The 20,127-nt window shown below is 48.2% G+C and overlaps 1 protein-coding gene and 1 long non-coding RNA gene across 3 annotated transcripts in view; one reads left to right on the forward strand and one right to left on the reverse strand.

Annotated features, from left to right (window-relative positions):
- The first annotated feature begins 265 nt into the window (after positions 1-265).
- KCNA6 (potassium voltage-gated channel subfamily A member 6) overlaps positions 266-20,127 on the forward strand; it is a 43,687-nt gene continuing 23,825 nt past the window's right edge. For both annotated transcript variants that reach the window (XM_059184567.1, XM_059184566.1), the window contains exon 1: positions 266-5,853. In XM_059184567.1, coding sequence (XP_059040550.1) covers positions 1,092-2,678 — 1,587 coding nt within the window. In that variant the 5' untranslated portion in view covers positions 266-1,091 and the 3' untranslated portion in view covers positions 2,679-5,853. The remainder of the gene's footprint in view (positions 5,854-20,127) is intronic.
- Positions 2,394-11,072, reverse strand: LOC131838423 (uncharacterized). The gene is made up of 3 exons (XR_009356595.1): positions 10,688-11,072; positions 4,613-4,703; positions 2,394-2,479 (listed from the first exon to the last, which is right to left on the reverse strand). It is a non-coding gene; the product is annotated as an uncharacterized LOC131838423 (long non-coding RNA).

Consider the following 20,127-nt stretch of genomic DNA (forward strand, 5'->3'; position numbering starts at 1 on the left):
ATGAGTGGAGGTACAGTGCTCCGCGTTATGGGTTCCACCGTGGGGCGGGGTGTGTTTTCTCGACGGTGAAATGCCCTGCGCAGATCACCACCGGTAAGCTGAAAAGAGGAAAGCTGATTGCGGAGGTGGAGGGGGTGTGGTATTAGGGTGCTGGTGCTTGTTTAGGGGGCCACGATTGTGAATGCGAGCAAGGGAGAGGCGTGCCAGGCGAGCGCGGGAAAGATTACTGGTGAGACAAGTGTGTGTCTATTTCCACAGCGCCCTGGCTCGCGGCAGCCCCTGGCTGGGCGAGGGGTGTGATGTGAGAGTGGGGTGGGAGGGGGCAGCAGGCGGGGCCTGCCACGTCACTTGGAGAGTGAGTGTTGGGAAGGAAGGGCAGAGCGGAGAGCCGAGCGGCTGCAGCTGCAGCGGCTGCAGTGAAGGCTAGAGCAGTGGGGAGGTGGGTCCCCGCGCCCCAGCGCCGGGGCAGCCGCAGGGCCCTCTGCGAGGCCTGCGGCGCGACTCACAGGGAGGAGGTGGCGGCTGTGGCGGCGGGAACGGCGACCTTGGCCAGACGGAGCTCGCGGTGCACGTAGGGCGGAGGCCGAGCTCCGCCAGGAGTCTCTGCCGAGCCGGAGGGAGGCGCGTCTGGCGCTTCGCTCCCAGCGGCAGCCGGGGGGGCTTGAGCGGCCGGAGAAACGCAGTGGGAGCTGGGAAGAGCTAGCCGGTCCGGAGGGCGGACCCCCGCGTCCTGGAGCCCAGTCTCAGACACGACAGGGGGCGAAGCCACGCGTCCTTTCGGGCAGCCCGTTTCACACGCGCCAGTTTGCGGTTCCAGGTATCCCAGTAAGCTGTGGCACCCAAGCGCGGATATCTGGAGGCGCGGAGCTAAATCCTCTGCGTCCGGGTCCCCTCCCCAGACCTAGCCTTGCAGAGGCTAGGGCTCCGGGGCTCCCAGACCCAGCGGCCAGGCCAGACCGCGAGCTCGGAGGAGCGCGAGCCCCACCCTGCACCGAGGGCGCCGCTGAGAGCCGGGAAGAGGTGCCGCGCTCCAGACAGAGGTTGTGTCGGGGGCGCCGTCCTAGTGGCAGGGAGCGCACCGCGGAGGGGACATGAGGTCGGAGAAATCCCTGACGCTGGCGGCGCCGGGGGAGGTCCGTGGGCCAGAGGGGGAGCAACAGGATGCGGGAGATTTCCCGGAGGCCGGCGGGGGCGGGGGCTGCTGTAGTAGCGAGCGCCTGGTGATCAATATCTCCGGGCTGCGCTTCGAGACGCAACTGCGCACCCTGTCGCTGTTTCCCGACACGCTGCTGGGAGACCCTGGTCGCAGAGTCCGCTTCTTCGACCCCCTGAGGAATGAGTACTTCTTCGACCGCAACCGGCCCAGCTTCGACGCCATTCTCTACTACTACCAGTCTGGGGGCCGCCTGCGGAGGCCGGTCAACGTGCCCCTGGACATCTTCCTAGAGGAGATCCGCTTCTACCAGCTGGGGGATGAGGCCCTGGCGGCCTTCCGGGAGGACGAGGGCTGCCTGCCCGAAGGTGGCGAGGACGAGAAGCCACTGCCCTCCCAGCCCTTTCAGCGCCAGGTCTGGCTTCTCTTCGAGTACCCTGAGAGCTCAGGCCCGGCCAGGGGCATCGCCATCGTCTCCGTGTTGGTCATTCTTATCTCCATCGTCATCTTTTGCTTGGAGACCTTGCCCCAGTTCCGTGCAGATGGTCGAGGTGGAAGCAATGGTGTGAGCAGAGACTCCCCAATTTCCAGGGGTAGTCAAGAGGAAGACGAGGATGAAGATGATTCCTATACCTTTCATCCTGGCATACCCCCAGGGGGCATGGTGGCAGGGGGCTCCTCCTCACTAAGTACTCTTGGGGGCTCCTTCTTTACTGACCCGTTCTTTCTGGTGGAGACCCTGTGTATAGTTTGGTTCACTTTTGAGCTCCTGGTTCGCTTTTCTGCCTGTCCCAGCAAGCCAGCCTTCTTCCGCAACATCATGAACATCATTGACTTGGTGGCCATCTTCCCCTACTTCATCACCCTGGGCACTGAGCTGGTGCAGCAGCAGGAGCAGCAGTCAGCCAGTGGAGGGGGCGGCCAGAATGGGCAGCAGGCCATGTCCCTGGCCATCCTCAGAGTGATCCGCCTGGTCCGGGTGTTCCGCATCTTCAAGCTGTCCCGCCACTCCAAGGGGCTGCAGATCCTGGGCAAGACCTTGCAGGCCTCCATGCGGGAGCTGGGGCTGCTCATCTTCTTCCTCTTCATCGGAGTCATCCTCTTCTCCAGTGCCGTCTACTTCGCAGAGGCTGATGATGATGATTCACTCTTTCCCAGCATCCCAGATGCCTTCTGGTGGGCAGTGGTTACAATGACCACGGTAGGTTATGGAGACATGTACCCCATGACGGTGGGGGGCAAGATCGTGGGCTCGCTGTGTGCCATCGCTGGGGTCCTCACCATCGCCCTGCCTGTGCCCGTCATTGTCTCCAACTTCAACTACTTCTACCACAGGGAGACAGAGCAGGAGGAGCAAGGCCAGTATACCCATGTCACTTGTGGGCAGCCTACACCAGACCTGAAGGCAGCCGACAGTGGACTTGGCAAGCCTGAATTCTCCGAGACCACTCGGGAACGGAGACCCAGTTACCTTCCCCCTCCACATCGGGCATATGCAGAGAAAAGGATGCTCACTGAGGTCTGACTGATGCAGTCAGGGTGTGAATGGAAAGGAGGACACTGAGCAGTCTCAGGCTTCCTTCTCATTCTCCACCCCCTCACCTGAGCTCCAGCCGAATTCCTGACTCCCTCCCCTGCACCGGGTCCAGATACCTGGACTGTCAACCTTGTTGCTTGATCTCTACAGCATTCAAGGTTTAACCATCTAAATGTCATTCTTGAAATTCTAACGGTGCCACCCATTCATGCCCATCTTCTGTCAAGTGGATGAGATTTCCGTCTGACCTTCCCTCCTGACTCTAAACTTTCATGTCTGGGGCTGGTAATATCTCTAGGAACAGAGATGTCAACAGGATGGAAGCCAGGCTTACCTGGGTCCTATTTCTCTCCTTGGTGTCCTTTGCTTTGGGGCATGCACCTGTCAGCTTTGGGCTACATGGTAACTAGCAGAAGCTGGAGTGTTCATCTTTCTGTTTTATTCCTGTGCCCTGTAACACCTGCTGCTTATCCTGCAGAGGACCCTTGGTAAAGCCTTTAGCTGCACAGCCTCCAAATTTGTTTTTTGTCTCGAAAATTGGAAGGAATTAGAGAAACTGCAATTAAAATTGGCCATTTGGAGGACATTAGAGTCAGTCTCAGACCAAAGGGGCCAGTGGATTCCTCCAGGTGTGTCCTGGCACAGTGGGTATGTCAGCCTTGGGTCTACATTCAGTTCTTCCCTCCCTGACTGTCTAGCTTCCAGGAAGGTTCCTTCTCAGAGCCAAATACTCTTTTTGTGCAAGTGCCTTCCTGTGCAGAGGAACTGGAAAGAGGGAACCACAAAGCCAAGAGAAGTGGCTGAACAGAGTCAAGCAACTTGCCTGACCACATTATCTAAAGAGAGGTATCACTTGAGCAGACATTGTCATCCGGGAGGCGTGCAAAGAAAAACCTTGTTGCAGATGGGAAATTTCTCCCCCATGCTTTCCCCCAACCCTCTCGAGCCCCCCACCCTGCTTCCTGGGAATTTGACTTAGGATTGCAGTTGAAGGTTTTCCAAAGCAAACTCTAGCTTAAACCTCCAGACAGGTAAAAGCATGCATTGGATGCTAGCGTGGGGTTCTTCCCATTTTAGGGGCAATGAAATAGGTTCAGAGTCAAGAAGAAACGTCATTCCTTTGTTGACAGTCTTACTGTTAGAGGTGGTTTTTTTTTTTTTTTTTTTTTTCTGAGTCAAGCAAACATTCACCTGCTCTGCCCCTTGGAGCTGCAGCTGACCTGCTCTAACTGGTAAGGTAATGTGGCCGTGTCACCACTAGATAAGTCACCCTCTTCCAGCGTGAAACTGCTGTCTTCATCCCACCTTCCCACTTCCCTTCATTTCTCTCCTGGTAACGTTGTCATTTGTTTGTTACCTTGAAAAACTGTGATGTACTACTGTTCTGAGCTCTTCTGGGTGCAGTTCAGAAACCGAAAGGACTGTTAACATGTTTTTAATTTTATATCTATGCTTTAAGGCTCTTTGATGAAAAATTTTTTTAAATCATTTTCTCAAAGAGCAACTTAATGAGGGATGGCCTTTTGAGGGTTTTCTTGAGAGGCACCGTGACTCCTGTGAGTGCTAGATCTAAATCTGGACTTTGCCACAACCTGACAGGGTAACTTGGGTGCCACAGTTCCTCTTTGTGCCTCAATTTCCCAACCCATTAAATGGGAACATTAATGTCTTCCCCTCCCTACCTCATGGGGAATGTTGATGAACTCATCTGGGAAGCTGGGGATGATGCTATGCAAATGTATGAATTTTAGTAAAGGACTTGAGTTTTTAGTTCATTAGCCAGTTTTCCCGTCACCCAGAGGCAAAACCTCCCTGCAGAGTTCCTGTCTTGGATCCAAAGCCCAAGAGTAGGCTATCGTGGGTTATTAGCTCCCTAAATCCCTGCTTAGCCTCTTGACCTGGGCCTCAGTCTCTCTTCTTACCCATCAGCAAGGAGAATGCTCTTTAGACAGGTTCAGTGGGATCCTTCCAGGGCCAGAGGCAGCCTTGACTGGGAGCTTGGCTTCTCCAAACCTGAAATACAGATAAGAGGAGTTCCTGATTCGGAAATCCGTTCCGAGGCCATGAAGTTCTGGTTTTCCAAATTCCTTCCGTTACTTCTGGCTTAGGGGGCGAAAGGAGAAGGGCCCACTCCAGAGGCAGCGGGTTGCTTTCTGCGAGGGTTAATGTTGGAACATGTACGCATGTTCATCTCTATATGTGTGTATGTGTTCATCCTCATCACCATCCCTAATAAAACATTTCCTTTTCAAGTCAGAGCATGCCTGAAAGTAAAGGGTTTGTGGAGAGCTGGGCTCTCCAGGGACTCTGGTTGCCATAGCAACCTTCCAGACTGTTCTCTCTATCTTCTGATTTGGGCATCAAGGGAGAACAGGAGACTACATATTCCCAGCTTCTGAAATGGGAACACCTCCTACATAGTGCTTGAGGGGCTGGTGATGACCAGCCGGCTGTGTGACCTTCGGAAAATGAGGGGGAAGCAGTTCCTCAAACTTTCTCCCTAGACCTCTCTTCCCGGTTTCCCCATCCAGTCATCGAAGCTGCCTCATCTCACCCCCGAGTCTTCAGAAATTTGAATGCTAAGCAACTGCCAGTTAAACCAATGTCAGTATTATCTTTTGCAAAATGACAAGGGGAGACTTGGAGGGGACAGGCTCCTCAAGGGGCGGCCAGGCGGGGCCCTCCGAGAGTCTGACAGTCACAGTCCATGAGAGGATCATGGAACTGCCATCTCCTCAGAGAGGCTCCTCCCTGCTCTCAGAGAGACTGAAAGAAATGACACTTCTTCCTCCTGGGGATTATCTAGCTCTGTTCCCAGCAGTCTCATAGGTGGCTCTTCTCAAGACATCGAAGAAACACGGAGAGGCTGTGACCTGACCTAGTTTCTGTGAAGGATTTTGCCAAGCAGTCCCTCTGACTCTGAGCCTCTTTGTGTGGAATCTGTGCCCCGAGCGTGGAGCACCCTGTGCCGCTGAGACAGCTGGAGTGGTGATTTCCCAGCTGCCAGCAAAGGCAAGGGTCAGGCCTCTGTTACACCTGATCGCCAGCAGGAGCTCCCAAATGCCTTCCTGGATCTGTCAGGCTCAGCTGAGACGTGGGATAGTCCTCCTGCCGGATCATCCCTAAGGAGAGAGGGGGACAGCTGGCCGCCTTTGCATCAGAGGTAGGTTCTGTTGTTGGGAAACTATGATCCTGGCTCCGTGCTCCGGGCCAGATTACAAGTCGGGGAGGGGAGCACATGCATCCCGGAGACCCAGGGCTTTGACGTCCTGGTCCTCAGGGACCACCTTCCTCTCCTGCGTATTTTCTGTGACTCCATGTACTTTAGTCTCCTTCCTCCGTTTCTGCTCCCTCACTGCTGGCTCCCCCACCCTTTCTAGTCACCTCCTTTTCTCTGCACGCCCCTCCCCTTCTCCGAGGTTTACTCATTTTCACTGCATTTCCCTCCCTTAACTGTCACATTTCTGGTGTTTGCCCTTCCGTTGTTTAAATCTCTTCCTCCTTCTCTATGTGTCTTTCTTTCTATCTTTCTCCCTCACTCCACCTTTTTAGTGGCAGGGAGCAGCTGTAGCACTTCTGTTGCTATCACAACTTGAACCCTAGGACAGCAGTGATCTCAAGTGTTTGTTAGGAAGGCTGTTCTCCGGCTGGAGGACACCCCTACCCCCCAACACTTCCCTGCCAGTACAGTGTCCTGTCCTTTCTTGCCAAGCTTGACCCTGTGACCACAAGTTCTGAGCTTACAGAGCAAGATGAGATTGCACCGCCTTTAGAAAAGCATCTCTGCAGAAATTTCCTAATCTTCAAAAATAGAAAATAGAAGGAAACAGAAAAGTGGGGGAAGGAGGAAGGGAGAGAAAGAGAGAGAGAAAACCTCTAAGTTCCCCAACTTAAAGCTTACACAAAGGTTCAAAACAAAACAAAAGAACAATAGGAACAGGAACAGTAAGCTAAACACAAAGACAAGGACTTAGGAGGGAGTGGAATTAGGACTGGAATTAGCCTGGAAAAAGCCTTAAGTCAGAAGTGGCCCTCAAGCTGCCCTTGTTTCACTTGAAGGCCCTCACGGCCTCCAGCTGTCTCTCTTGCACACCGAAGGCAGGACAAAGCAAGGGCATGTCTCTCAGGGGTGCAAGGTGCCAGGACACTCCTTGACCTGATGGATTAAAATTCTCCACCCAGTTCTTCAGGGGAATTGTGCACTCCCCTTGCTAGCGGTAGTCCCACCAGCATCAGGACAGGGTGGGGTGGGGTGGAGGGTAATGGACATTTTCTAACACATTGTGGTGATAGTTGTATGACTCTATAAATTAACCAAAAAAGTCCCTGGATTTTGGGAGGGGGAGAAGTGGCATGGGGTTGATAACCTAAGTTTCATACCTCGGCTGGGAGAACAGTTTGGTTTTATGAATCTAAAAGGTCAGCATCTCTAAAGACGGGCCAGTCTAAGTATCCAGGACGGGATGACAGTTCTTTCCTTCTGCCACTTGGGGACACTAGAGCTTTCATGCACTCGCTCCTTGCTACTCAAATACGGTGCCAAGAACTGCCTTTTTTTTTAATTTTGACAATCAAATCATTGTGGGATTTTTCCTCTTTGCTCAAGCACAAGAAAGGTCAAAGCCATTTTTGGTAACTGCAGAGCGTGATTAGCATGTATTGCGCTGGGGTGAGTATGCTGGACGCTATTCATTACGTAGGACGAAGGCAGTGAACTTGCCCGAGGGGTTCAGACTTTGCTGGCAAAACAAAAACAAAGAGGAAAAATGTCAAAATCCCCACAAACCAACCAAAAAACTGTACCTAGGCTCTGCACCTGTAAACTCAGAATTCCTAAAGAAATTGTGCTGGAGTCAAGGTTTTATTCTGCTTTCCTCCTTCCCACCTCCTCCCTGCAGTAACCATTAACCCTTTACAGCCTCCGTGGGGTCCGCTGTCTTTGGTGCTTTGGGCAAACAGAAGTCAGCTCACCTGGCTCAGGGTCTGTTCATCAGATAATGCTCTTTTACTCTCACTTGCCTTTTGCTCATTGGGACCCATGCTTCCCTCCCTTTGGTACTTCTCCTCACATGACACTTTCCAGCGCCGCTGCTTATCATTCCTTCTCTCCCCTGGCTGAGACCTTGCTTTTGGCAGTATTTCTGTCACCCGGCATCTCCACACAAATGCCAAGATAGATTCCCAGAGAATATTGTCCTCCTGGGACAATCTGGCTGCCATGCCAGCTCTGATCGTTTTTGACTGTGTGTTACTGCCCTGGGAAGCAAAGTGGGGTCTGATTCTAGCTTGTCAAGGTCACTTAGGGAAGAAAAAGAAACCTTTCATTCTTTAAACTGTAGGATTTCCTCTCTCCATTCTGCTTTATATGGGGCTGCCGCCAGTGGCACAGATGAGCTTCTAGCAGACCAAGGCCTAGGGCTTGGGGCTTTAGTGGGAGAGGGAACTTGTCAGATGTAGGCCACTGGGAATACAAGACAGATGGGCTCTCAGTTCTCATGTTACTGTGTCTCCCAATGAAACCCTTTCCTGCTTTGGGCTTGAGGTCCCTGTGGGATTGGAGATTGTCATGTCATGTCCCTTTGCTCTGAACCCCTAGAGAGAGGAGCTCACCCTGCCTCCCCTGCCCCTTCTCCATTCTCATCCCCTTGGCACCCTAAAGAGGGGGTGAAAATCTATTTGTGACCACTTCTGAAGGACAAACAAGGTGCTGACTCCCTCATTCCCAGGACAGAGCAAAAGGGACTGTAAATATCCTTAATAGTACTGGTCTCATCTTGGCTGTCAACTTAACCTACTTAGGACCCAGCCTGGGTGAGGGTTTGTAACAATTTTTTTTTTTTTAATACAACTCTAATGTTATCGTTGTTACTATGAAGAGGCTTTCCCCTGCGTCTGCCTTGGGCCTCCGCAGACGTGCTTTGCTCGCCCCTGGAAAACATCTCGGATCCTCAAGCAGCCCCCGCTGCAGGTTGCAGGGAGCACAGACAGACCCCCACTCTTCGGTGAGCACAAAACCAACATTTCAAAAGGAAATCACAGCCACGCAGTCTGCTTGTGCTGCTATTTTTGACATGCTCACTGTTCTCTCCGGGCTTGACAACCTCTGTCTCCAGGAGACAGACAAACCAGCTCTTGGCAGCCGAGACGCTTTGCTTTGAAAAAGAACATAGGAAGATAGTCGCGCGGCTGGGAGGGGCCAGGAACAGGAGCCATTCTTTCCCTCTCTTCCAGGAGGCTCAGCACCTGGCTGGCGGGTCCGCATGTCTAAGGCTAGGGCACTGTCCTTGCCCAGTGAATCCTTCCTCTGCTTTGGTCCTCCCCCATGGGAGTGGTCCTAGCAAGAATGAGGACGGTACCATTCATTTAAAAAAGCCTTTAAAATGCCTTCAATGCTGTCAAACATCATGTCATATAACGAAAAGGCTAGGAGCAACAAAAAAGACTCTGGAGCTAAGTTTCCAGGGTTCAAATCTCACCTTGGTCACTTGCCTGCCAGGTGACACGGAGCAAGTTCTGACGCTGCTCTGTGCCTCAGTTTCCCTTTCTGTAAAGGGGAGGATAATAATAGTACCAATGTCAGGGAGCTGTTTTGAGGATTACATGAACTAATATATGTACAGTGTTTATGTAACATGTAATAATAGACACGTGGTATAATATGTAACAATATATAAAAGCACTATACAAAGATTGGCTGTTATTACTATTATCCTACAACAACCGAATGAGGTTGGTGGGCTAGGCATTGTTTTCCCCTGACAGATAGGATGGTTGAGGCTCAGAGGGCATATTCAAGGGCACACAACTGATGTGTGACCCATCATCCTCAGGGGAGACGTAATTTATAGAACTCGAGGGTCCGATTAATACTAAACAAGAAGAGAGAGTGGATTTGTGGTTCCTAGATGTGTATAAGGGCTTTTATTTATATGCCAATTTGTCTCTTCGAGGGAAAACCAGCAGGTGCCCTGTCTCTCCCCACCCCGCCCACCCTGTATATTGTGATGAATCTCACATAGCTATAATCTCACATAGCTATAATCTGACATAGCCACACACACACACACACACACACACACACACACACACAGGTTTCCCCAGCTATCCAAAAGTAGAACATTCCTGTGAAAACTTTCATAAACCAAATGAAGTAAAGCAAAGAATTACCATTTCACAAAAGCAAAAATCCTCTTCGGATTTCTCTCGTTATTGAGAGCAGGTACTAACACAGGTCTTTAGTAAAAGCAAAGTGGCATTAAAAAAAAAAATGCATGTGTGGGGCACCTGGGTGCCTCAGTCACTGAGCACCTGGCTCTTAATTTTAGCTCAGGTCATGATCTCGGGGTTGTGGGATCAAGCCCTGTGTGGGATCCCGTGCTCAGCGGATTTTCTCTCTCCCTCTGTCCCCCCCCCCCACGCGCTCTCTCTCTCCCCGCTGAGAGAAATAAATAAGCTTTTTCAAAAAGTGGTGTAAAGAGAAAACCTGTACATCTTTCTATAGACCCCTCCTTCCTACCATCACTGTTCTCTTCCCTCCACATTTTAACGTTCCCAGGGGGATGGCACTCCTCCAGAACCTTCCTCTCCTACTTCCTCTGGTCTTCCTCCTTGGGACAAATGCAGGGTCCCATGTTAGCCCTGAGGATAGAACACCTAAGTCAGACTCTAGGTCCGTTTCCTTATACTGCTCCAGTAGCCTTCAAAATCCCACCTCCCCTGGTTCTCATCCTCAGCACTCCCTCTGTTCCTGGGCCATCTTCACGACCCACTGCCCTCATCCCCTCCCTTTGCAGATGGTGACATCTCCCCTCACTTTGCAGGTGGTGACACCCTGTCATACATAGGAGAGCTCCAGCTTCCCTTTGCTCTTTTCAGGGGGAGGAGCCAGGAGGTCCCGGAGCTGGAAGAAGCTAGCCCCTCCTACTCCTGTGGGTCCCCATTGGCTTCCACTGCAGCTCTCACTGGAGGTCCCAATTTGGCCCCAACATTCTACTCACCCTGTGCTCATTCCCACAACCACTCCAGCGTGCACAGAAGACCTGGCGCAGGGCAGGGCAATGGGACTGCCTCCCCCTTCTGACTCCTTGGCTTGCTTTCCTTTGGAGGTAGCAGACTTGCATCGGAATCCCCGTTCTTAGCTGCACCTCATTCAGTCTCTCCAGTTTTGTCGTCTGCAAAGTAGGGGAGCTAATTCTGCTCGCCTCACACAGTTGTTGGGAGGCTCAAACAAACAGACACATTAAAGAGGTTAGCAGAAAGTAAACTCTCAGCAGAGCAGGGCCCAGGGAGCCTCAGTGACGCTGAACAGCCAGCCACCGTGGAGTGGGGCTGGAAACACCTGTCCTCTCAGAGAGAGGCAGGATCCCCACTGACTTCAGTTCCGTTCTCTGAAATAAACATTTACATGAAATATGATATAAAAAATAGACTCATGGTAGCTAGCTATTTTATCCAGGAGGTTCTTTGCCTGAAGGATTCACAGCAGAATCTGTTTAAATAATGGCACCTAAGATGTGATTTAATATATAGACACGTAATCTGAATGTATCTTGTGAAAATAAAATGGATATACTGGTGATATTTTTTTCAACCAAGATAGAAAACTCCTCCCAGGAGCACCAGAGCATTGGGAAGGACAGTACTGAGGGTCACAGGGACAGAATGGGTAGGGGGGCTGGGAGGGGCCCTAAATGCTGCTCTTTATGAAGGAGAGGGTTGGTGCAGACAAGTGGAAAGATTAGCCTGTGATTCCAGTTAATTCAGAGCAAAGCTGGATCTAGGACTCACATTTTCTAACTTCACCACTTGTATATATATATTTTTATGGAAAACAGAAACCTAAGGATTAAACTTACCAATTTTATTCATTTCCTATCCAGCCAAACTCATTAGCACAGCTGTCTATAGGAAGTGGAATTCAGTGCTTTGTAATTTCATCTCTCTCTTCCCCGACTTTCGAAGGTACAGAGACAGCAGGCCTAGCTAGAGAAATTCTTCATCAGATAGCCAGCTGCTGGATTTGTAAGGAACGACTAAAAATTGTTATTCTAGTAAGTACCAAAGCTATTTTCACACTGGACAAAGACAGGCTCATGTACAGGCTCTGGCCTGGGAGGCCAAGCCCTTTGCTTTTAATCTTACCAACTAAGATGTTCTCTAACCTTTCGGGACTATAGTTTTTCCGGTAAATTTAGTGACTGGGCTACAGGAAACTGTCACAAATTGGAAGTCAGGAAAGCAGGTTATTTGAGACTTCTGTATTTTGAAAAGGATAGGAGGGATGCTGAGAGGTAGCATCTTAACTCAGGACTGCTGATTTCTGACACCCTGAGAAACAGAAATCAGCTTCTAGATTCTTCTCTGTACTTTGTTGTCCTAGGAGAGAAAGAGAAATCGCTGTTGGTTACAGATTCCTTTTATAAACCACAGGGCTAGTGTCAGGAAGAAAAAAGTTTCTAAAAGCCACGGTGGCTGAACCGTAAATCAGGCAGTCTCCAGCTGCTTTAAGGCAAGTTGGCATTGCTGTGAAGAGGGAGAAGTCTGGCATGATGGGGAAAAAAGTTTGTGTCTCCTGTAGGACTGCTCTCAGTGTTTCGGGGAGGGGGTCACATTTACCCAGGAGCAGTGCACAGGACTGCACATGGGGACCCCAGGCTCTCACCCACCCATACCCAGCCACACTCCGGGCCTGGTACTTCCCTTCTGCTCCTCTGGAGGTGATTTTTTTTTTTTTTTTTTTTTTTTTTTTTACTTAATTCTTATTTTCTGCACTGCAATCCTCTGGCAGATGGTTTCATATCCCTGCAGAATTCTAGATAGCAACCCCAGAGCACCTAACCCAAAAAAACTGTGCAGGTTATTCCTGATAATAGGTCCTAAATCAGTGACTTGTAGGTCAGCTACGATGCCGTGTTAAGAAATATTGTATTATGAAAATTTTATCTCAACAAAACTGGGGAAAGATATGAGAAATACTGGGAGATTTCACATGCAGAACTTGAGTTTTGTTTTCTTTTGAAAAATGGAAGAGCTGGTCTTCTTGATCCTACGTTTTGGCTTTTCGTCTTCAGTCGGCAGTAGCTGAGGGAGCTGTCCCCTTCCCAAGGTGTAGTGGGCTCTCTTTTGCCCAGTGTCCACTGAGGCTGGGGCTGTCATTTTTCTTGTACCCCCAGCATTGTTTTCCTCCTAGGTGGGAAATATGCCCTACGTGTGCGTTTCTACCAAAGGCACTGTGCCCAGACCACTTCATCTGGTGACTCCGTGGACACTGGTGCATGGGCCCTCCCTCAGAGCCTTCCTTGAATGATCTCGCTGAACCTCAGTGGACTGTTGGATGGGACGGCGGTAGGTGTGGTTGTTAGGAACAGAGTGAAAGCAGAAGCGAGGGCTGGCAGCCCGTGCAGGAGGCAGTCACAACTGGAGACAGAACTGGGCTGCTGCTTGGAGGGAAGGGACCTTGTAGGAATCAAGAACAGGCTAAGTTATGTTCTCTGTCCAATTAAGTGGGCAAGGAAATGTGTGATGCAGTTAAGGATTTCCATCTAAAATCATTAAAATGCAAAAAAAAAAAAAAAAAAAAAAAAAAAGCAAACCTCGGTGTTTGGGTATTTCTGACTCGAGGCCAGCTGCCTACTTCTGTGATGTCAGATAATGAGACATCACTTTGTTCGTGCAGGCTGGGACTCAGCGTTGTGAGTCGAGGATCGCTGTGGGATCCTGTAGCTCTCCTGGGGAATGGCTGGCTACCAGCCAGGGGCTCTGCATCTGTGCAACACTCGAAGCCCATGGTCGTCCCCACACTCTTTCTTCCCTCTCTTCCTAGATTCTTCCCTGTCAGTTTCAGCCCTCAATCAGACTCTGCTGTTGACGGGCTTATTGGCCAAAAGTGAGCTGACCGCAGAGCTGGAAGTGTGTCCAACATTATTGTGTTGGGAGAGAGATAAGAAAGGTTCTCCTCTTTTCCTTGCTTTATCTGTTATTTTATCAGGATATTTTGGGGCCAGAGTCTAATAGCAATTTGGGCTAGAGGCAACTCCAGGGTCCCAAGAGAAGAGCAGATTTCATGTTGGTCATCTCTTACTAGGGACGCCTTTCCCTTCTGAAAACCCAAATTTAAAAGGATTCCATGACCCTTCCCCTACTCATCCCACTGACCCCCATACTTGATCTTTCTAGGAGCGCAGAAAATATTAAATCAGGTTGGGTTAAAGGAAATCCATCACGGGTCTTCCATCTTAATGACCATCTGCCTCACTTTTCCCCATAGATGTTCTGGAAAATTCTGAAAAGGTGTTTTTGACATGTGTGCATGTGTATAAAAGTAAGAAAATCATTTTTCTGTTAAAAAAAAACAGGTGATTTTTAACAGGCAGGGACCCTTTCGCGTTTAAATGAAATCACAGGATGTAGCTAAACTTAAAAGAAAGCATATAGTCTGTAGAAAAATGAACTTAAGTTCATTTATGGCATACTTCATACAATTGTAATTCCTTTGTCCAGTGGGAGGAGAAGGTATTATGAACCAGATTGCAGGATTACCTACCAGATTTGAGAAAGAGCCTTTTTATTCACTGGAAGAACTAGTGGATATTTTTCAAATGTGTATTCAAAAGTGGGAACTCTAACGAACTCTATTGCAATTTTCTCTTTTTCTTACTGTATTCAGACTGTCTCGATCATGAATTCCCACGAGGGTAGCATGGTATCTCCCACGCCTATAGCCATGTCAGGTGAGGCAGGATGGGAGAAATGAGGTCCCGGTCCTAAGTCCCTTGTGTCTCACTATGAACTGTGCAAGAAGGGGTGATGTGCTAACCCAGGAGTCAGAACCCAGTGCTACCACCCTGTCTGTGTAACTATGTGGCCTTGGGAACACTGGGAACCTCTCTGAGCCGTGGTTCTCTCCTCTGTAAAACTATATCATTGATAGAACATCCCTCATGGGGACAGGTGGGGTTAAAGGAGGCAAAGCTCGCAGGTCCTGACACACAGTAAGGATTCAATAAAAATGGGTTATTTTTTCCCGTGATCTCTTTTGTTGGCCCATTCTAGCAGGGCACTGAGACATAGGCAGGGCCTCTAAAAATTGCCCAACCTTTAGAAACAATTAGAACCACTCAAAGCTCATTTAAACCAAGGCCTTTAGGAAATACATGTGCGATAGTTTCTCTTTCTTTGTAGATCTGGGTTTCCTAGCTTACCCCTGGTCATGGTTCAGTGATGTAATTACCCAACACTTGGTAGGATGACAGGTGACTCATAGAAAGGGTCTTAATACCCTCTAAGGCAGAAAACCACCTCCCTGTTAAAACAGGCCGCAGAAGGGAACACCCAGCAGTTCTCATAATCCATTTAGAAAGAGCATAAGCAAAGAAGTAACTTATCCATGCAAAATTCTGGGAAGCAGTGACAATTTCTAACACACTTAGGAATTAACTGGGATATCGAATAATTGAGTGTGGACAGCCAGCATTTACTTGCCTGGCTTCTGGGTTTGCCTTGAGTGGGAGAAGTTGTTGCAAGGAGTCTGCACAAGGACCCAGGAAGAAGCCGAACAGGCTCAGAAATGTCATGATATATTTGGGGTCAACATTCTTCAGAATTATAACACAAGCCAGTGGAAAATAAGGTTCAGTTTATAGAGAGTATATTTCTTAAATACAGCATCTCAGGAATATATTTCATCTGTAAGGAAGTCTGCTGAACTCAATGATGTATAAGTAAGTAGAGAATAAGACAAAATGACATACAAAAATTGAGCAGGCAGTGGCTTCCAAAAGACGAAAAATCCATTCCTCTGCCCTGCATTCGGAAAAGTCCCTCATTAGCCCAGGCTTGTTCTGAGACGTCCCCATAACCAGGGGATGAGAGGGAGAGATATTTCAAAATGCAGTCTCCCTGCTATTTGTGTGGTAGGCATGTCTTCCTCCTACCTCAGTTATACAACTTCCTTTCTGCCATTTTGTACCAACTGAGTTGGATATTCAACTGACCATATTACCTAGAATAACTCCTTATGCCAGAGGTCCTCAAATATGATCTATGGGGCCCTAGTTCTACACGGCATTCCTATGGAAATGTTCCCAGCCACTACATTTCTGCTTCTTGGAGATACATGATGCATGGCAACATGAAATTAAAGGCCCTGAGAAGTCCTGCACCAAATAAACCTATTTCACTTCTTAAACTTGTTGTTAAAATTATTTTTACCATAATATCTCCACCCCATTTGAGGGGTAACTTCTAATTACATCCCACAAAAACTATAACCCAAGGAATAAATTTTAAGAAACTCAAAGACCTCTGAAATTCCTTATGATGAATTTGAGTCCATGGAACCTCAGTCCTTAAAGATTTTCTCCAATGGACCATTTTGTGGCCTCTTATCATCCTTATGAAAAATAACTGTAAATTGGGTCTTATTGGTTGGATTTAGAGTTTCTATTCTATTCTATTGATTGCAAACATCCACCCTTGAGATGTACTTCTCTGGGCTGATAGCCTCCCGATGGCATTCCCTTGTGGTATAACAGACCAGTTCGGTGCATCTCATTTACAAAGTCAAAGATTACAATGTGCATCTCTATTTACTTTTATAACTAAAATAGACCTTTTTGGAGCCAACATGGGGTTTGAACTCATGACCCTGAGGATCAAGACCTGAGTTGAGATCAAGAGTCAGACACCTACCCCAACTAGACCTTTTAATGTAAATGTTCAAGCATGCCTTTACTAAATACCATATTTTAAAAATCTTATTCACAAGACTCAAAGAAATACTAGCAGTGAGCTCTAAGTAACCAGGATCTTCAGGCTTCTTTCCCATGCTCCTAAATATTGTTTTCAAGGTATTCTCCAATGGTACCTCCCAGTTGGACCCAGTTCCTCCAGTGCTGGGACTTAAGTTCGCTGGGTAGCTCTTTCTGCTAGGTGTTCTTTGTGCTACTAAGGGCTCTTACCTTTGACTCTGCTCACCCTAGGAAAGGCATGATGCTCATTGTCTATTCCTCCGCCCCAGCTGGCCCAGGACTAGGTTCTTTCTTCCATGGTTTCCTTTCTGTGTTTAGAGGTAAAAGGAGAGAGGATGTGGTGACTCTTAACCTGCCGTTGCCTTTGTACCTGTTGCTCCTTTTCAGGACATCTTGGGCTGTGGGGAGTTCCTGATAGCCAGTTCTTTCTTTCACCTTTAAATCTTTAAATTCAAACCAGAAATTTGAATAAATGGACTGTGGAGATGGTGGGCATCACACCTAATTCTGGGTCTATCACTGACTTGCTGTGTGACCCTGAGCAAGTCACCAGTCCGGTGCTCACCAGATGGTAGCTCTTGGTATTATTCTCCGGCCCAGTGTTTCCATCTGTAACATGAGATGGTTGGACTAGACAATTTTTGAGTTTCTGCTTGAAAATTCTATGGATGCTTCGCTTACTCATTGAATGTACAGCTGGTTCCCTTGATAACTTGGCAAACTTTATTGCTTGGCTTTTGCCACCAGAATGATCTTTTAAAAAGAGAGCCAGAGTTACTAAATTTCAACTTAATATAGAATCATTGGATTTCCGGGCTCACCCACTCTAGTCTCTTATTTTACAGACAAAGATCAGAACTTACCACTTACAAAAAAATGGAGCAGGTTATAGCAAAATTTTGAAAGAGATATAATAATTTTTATGTAATACCAAGGGGGATAAATTGCCTCTCTCTGTTTTTCTCTTGCTTTTCCTCCTTCCCTCCTTCCTTCCTATTTTTCTTAGATGAGCTTTTAGTTATTAAGTGCTTCCAGATCTTTTTTATTTCACAGTTGCAAAATAAACATTTCTCGGTTTTGGCTGTGTCAAGTACCTTGGCATTATGATTGGAAAAATGTTGGGCATGGAAAGGCACTTCTATATTAAGGAGAAGCAGGAGAATGCAGACTAGCAGGGGTGTTAACTAGAATGTTCTGGGTCTCTGGATCCCCATTTGCAGAGGGAACCTGTATAAAAGACAGAGGAAAGAAAAGGGGGTACAATTCTTTGATATCCTCAGACCAAATAGAAGATGATTTTTTCCATTTCTGGGAAAGTGGTAGTGACCCCAAGGGCAGGTGTAGGGTTCTATGTTGGCCCCACTGTGCTATGCGGTGACTGTGGATAGAAGGGTCTTGGTTGGATAGAAAGTGTTCAGCTCTGCTCTTCCAGCCCAGTCTGAAAGCTGGAGCTGCATGTCCAGACCAGGGTTCCCACTGTGCTGGATCCCAGTCCTATATGGCTGTGCTGGTTCCCAGTCCTGCATGGCTATACTGGCCTTGGTGCTTTTTGGTGTCTGTTCATCATCCTTATCCCATTTAGCTTTCCTCCCTATTGTTAGTGTGCCTGATGAAGCAGCAGAACCCTGGACAGGGATAGAAAGCTTATGTGGGCTCCTAATGCACTGTCTGACTTTGAGCAGATTGCTTGAAACATTTTATTTTCTGGCTTTTCTGCTTACTAAGGAAAATCGTACAACTCAGAAAAATATAAGGAAAAAAAAAAAAATAAAAGACCCCATAATCCCACAGCCAGAGACATTCAGTGTTGGTCTATTTTGGGTTTTTCTTTTAGACTAGCTCTGTCTGTGTATCTATATCTCTATAGATGTCATAATTGCATTTCATTTAAAAAACTCCATGTACCTCTAATATTCTCATGCTATTATTACATAACCACCATTACATACACCATGATTTGCTACCCCCTACTGTTGGACATTCAGGTTTCTGTTCTTCTGAATGATGCTACGGTGACTATTTTTATTAAGGATATCTGTCCATATTTATAAGTATTCCCTTAGGCTTTATTCCTGCAAGAGTCAAGAAGTATGATCAAACGAGCAGCTTATGTTCTAGACTCCAACTTTCTCACCTACAACAAAGTCCAGCAGAAACCCCAATATAGCAGCAAACACTTCCCCAGTGTCCCATGTGCCGGCCCTGTCTCTAAGAGCTTTCCATGTCCTAACTCATTTAATCTCACTGGTGGCCCTGTGGGTAGCTTCCTGTCAGATAAGTAGCTTGCCCAAAGTGGCGCAGCCGGTAGGACTCAATCCAGGGGGTCTGGCTCACAGTCCTTGCTCTGAACTCCTCTGCTCATACGGCCTCCAAGGAAAGGACTAAACCCAGGGATCGCTAGGTCTCCTTTCCTCCTCACATTAACTGCACTATTTTATCCTACACTAGCCATGTGCCCGGGTAACGTGGCTGCCTGGTAGGAGTTCCCCAGTTCCTTGAATCTTCTTCATCTGCCCATTTGTGTTCCTCATGAGGTGGGGGGTCTCTCTGTGTGTGAGTGGGTGTGAGTGGGTACGTGTGTATTGTATGTGCCTATAGAGTTTTGGGAATGGAACGGAGCCAGCAGAGAAGTGTGTGAAATGGGAAAGCATGAACAATCTATTGACAAAACAATAAAACGCAGGCTATCTCTGCTATCAGTTATAGATAACATCATGGTTTCCTTTTTATCTTAAGGTTCTCAGGCCCTTTGGCTGGGAAATTTGTCATTTTATAATGGGATTGTTGCCTCGGCGCAGCAGGGATGGGACTGGCTGTGGCTGTCTAGCACAAGCTCCATCCCAGGAGCACATGTCTGCACCTATTATCTGAAGAGTCCCTCCTCTTCCTGAGCTGCCACGCCTGCACTGTCCAGAGCATTGCTGTGTATGGCCATCCATCCCATAGGGAAAGAGATCATCGACAGACTCATTCCTGGAATAACATGTCCACACTGCTTCTAGTGCTTGCTCAAGAGAAAGACTGCTGAGCCTCCTTGGGATTCTGACCTAGAAGATCTGGGAGAAGCCAGGAATCTGCCTTTATAAGATGTGTGCTCCAAGCAGTTACCTTGAGGAAGTTTGTGAAACCTTAGGCAGTGGGTCTCAACCTTCATAGGGCATCAGAACCACAGAGAAGTTTAAAAAAAAAAAAATACCACTTCCTGCCCCCTTGGCTGTCTTGTCCAGTCTCCCTCCCCAATTTGAATAATTGCTCTAAGATGGGGTCCAGGTGCAGCATTTTTTTTTTTTAAAGCTTCTCAAGAGACTTTCATGTGCAGCTGGTGTTGGGAACTACTAGTCTAAGAAATTCTGGTGAGAATAACTTCACACTTTTACATTTAAGTGCACTTCACATTATAGATCTCTTTCACAATTGCACATCACAACAATCCACTAATGTCAGGAGAGCAGGCATTTTTATGATTGACCCTGGCCCAGAGATGTTGACCGAATGGCCTAGGGTTGCACAGCTTCTCCCTAAGTCAGCAGCAGTGCCCAGGCCAGTCCTGCCAAGCCCTCTGGGAGGAGGCAACCTTCCTCCCCTCTTAAGATCTTCTAGGATCAGGTCATCTTAGCTTCCATCAGCCGCCCCCTGTAGTGTGGATGATGGGCTCTTTCTGTTCCTTCTCACCCACATCCCTCCTCTTG

The sequence above is a fragment of the Mustela lutreola genome, chromosome 8 (genome assembly GCF_030435805.1).
Source record: "Mustela lutreola isolate mMusLut2 chromosome 8, mMusLut2.pri, whole genome shotgun sequence".
NCBI classification, from domain to species: domain Eukaryota; kingdom Metazoa; phylum Chordata; class Mammalia; order Carnivora; family Mustelidae; genus Mustela; species Mustela lutreola.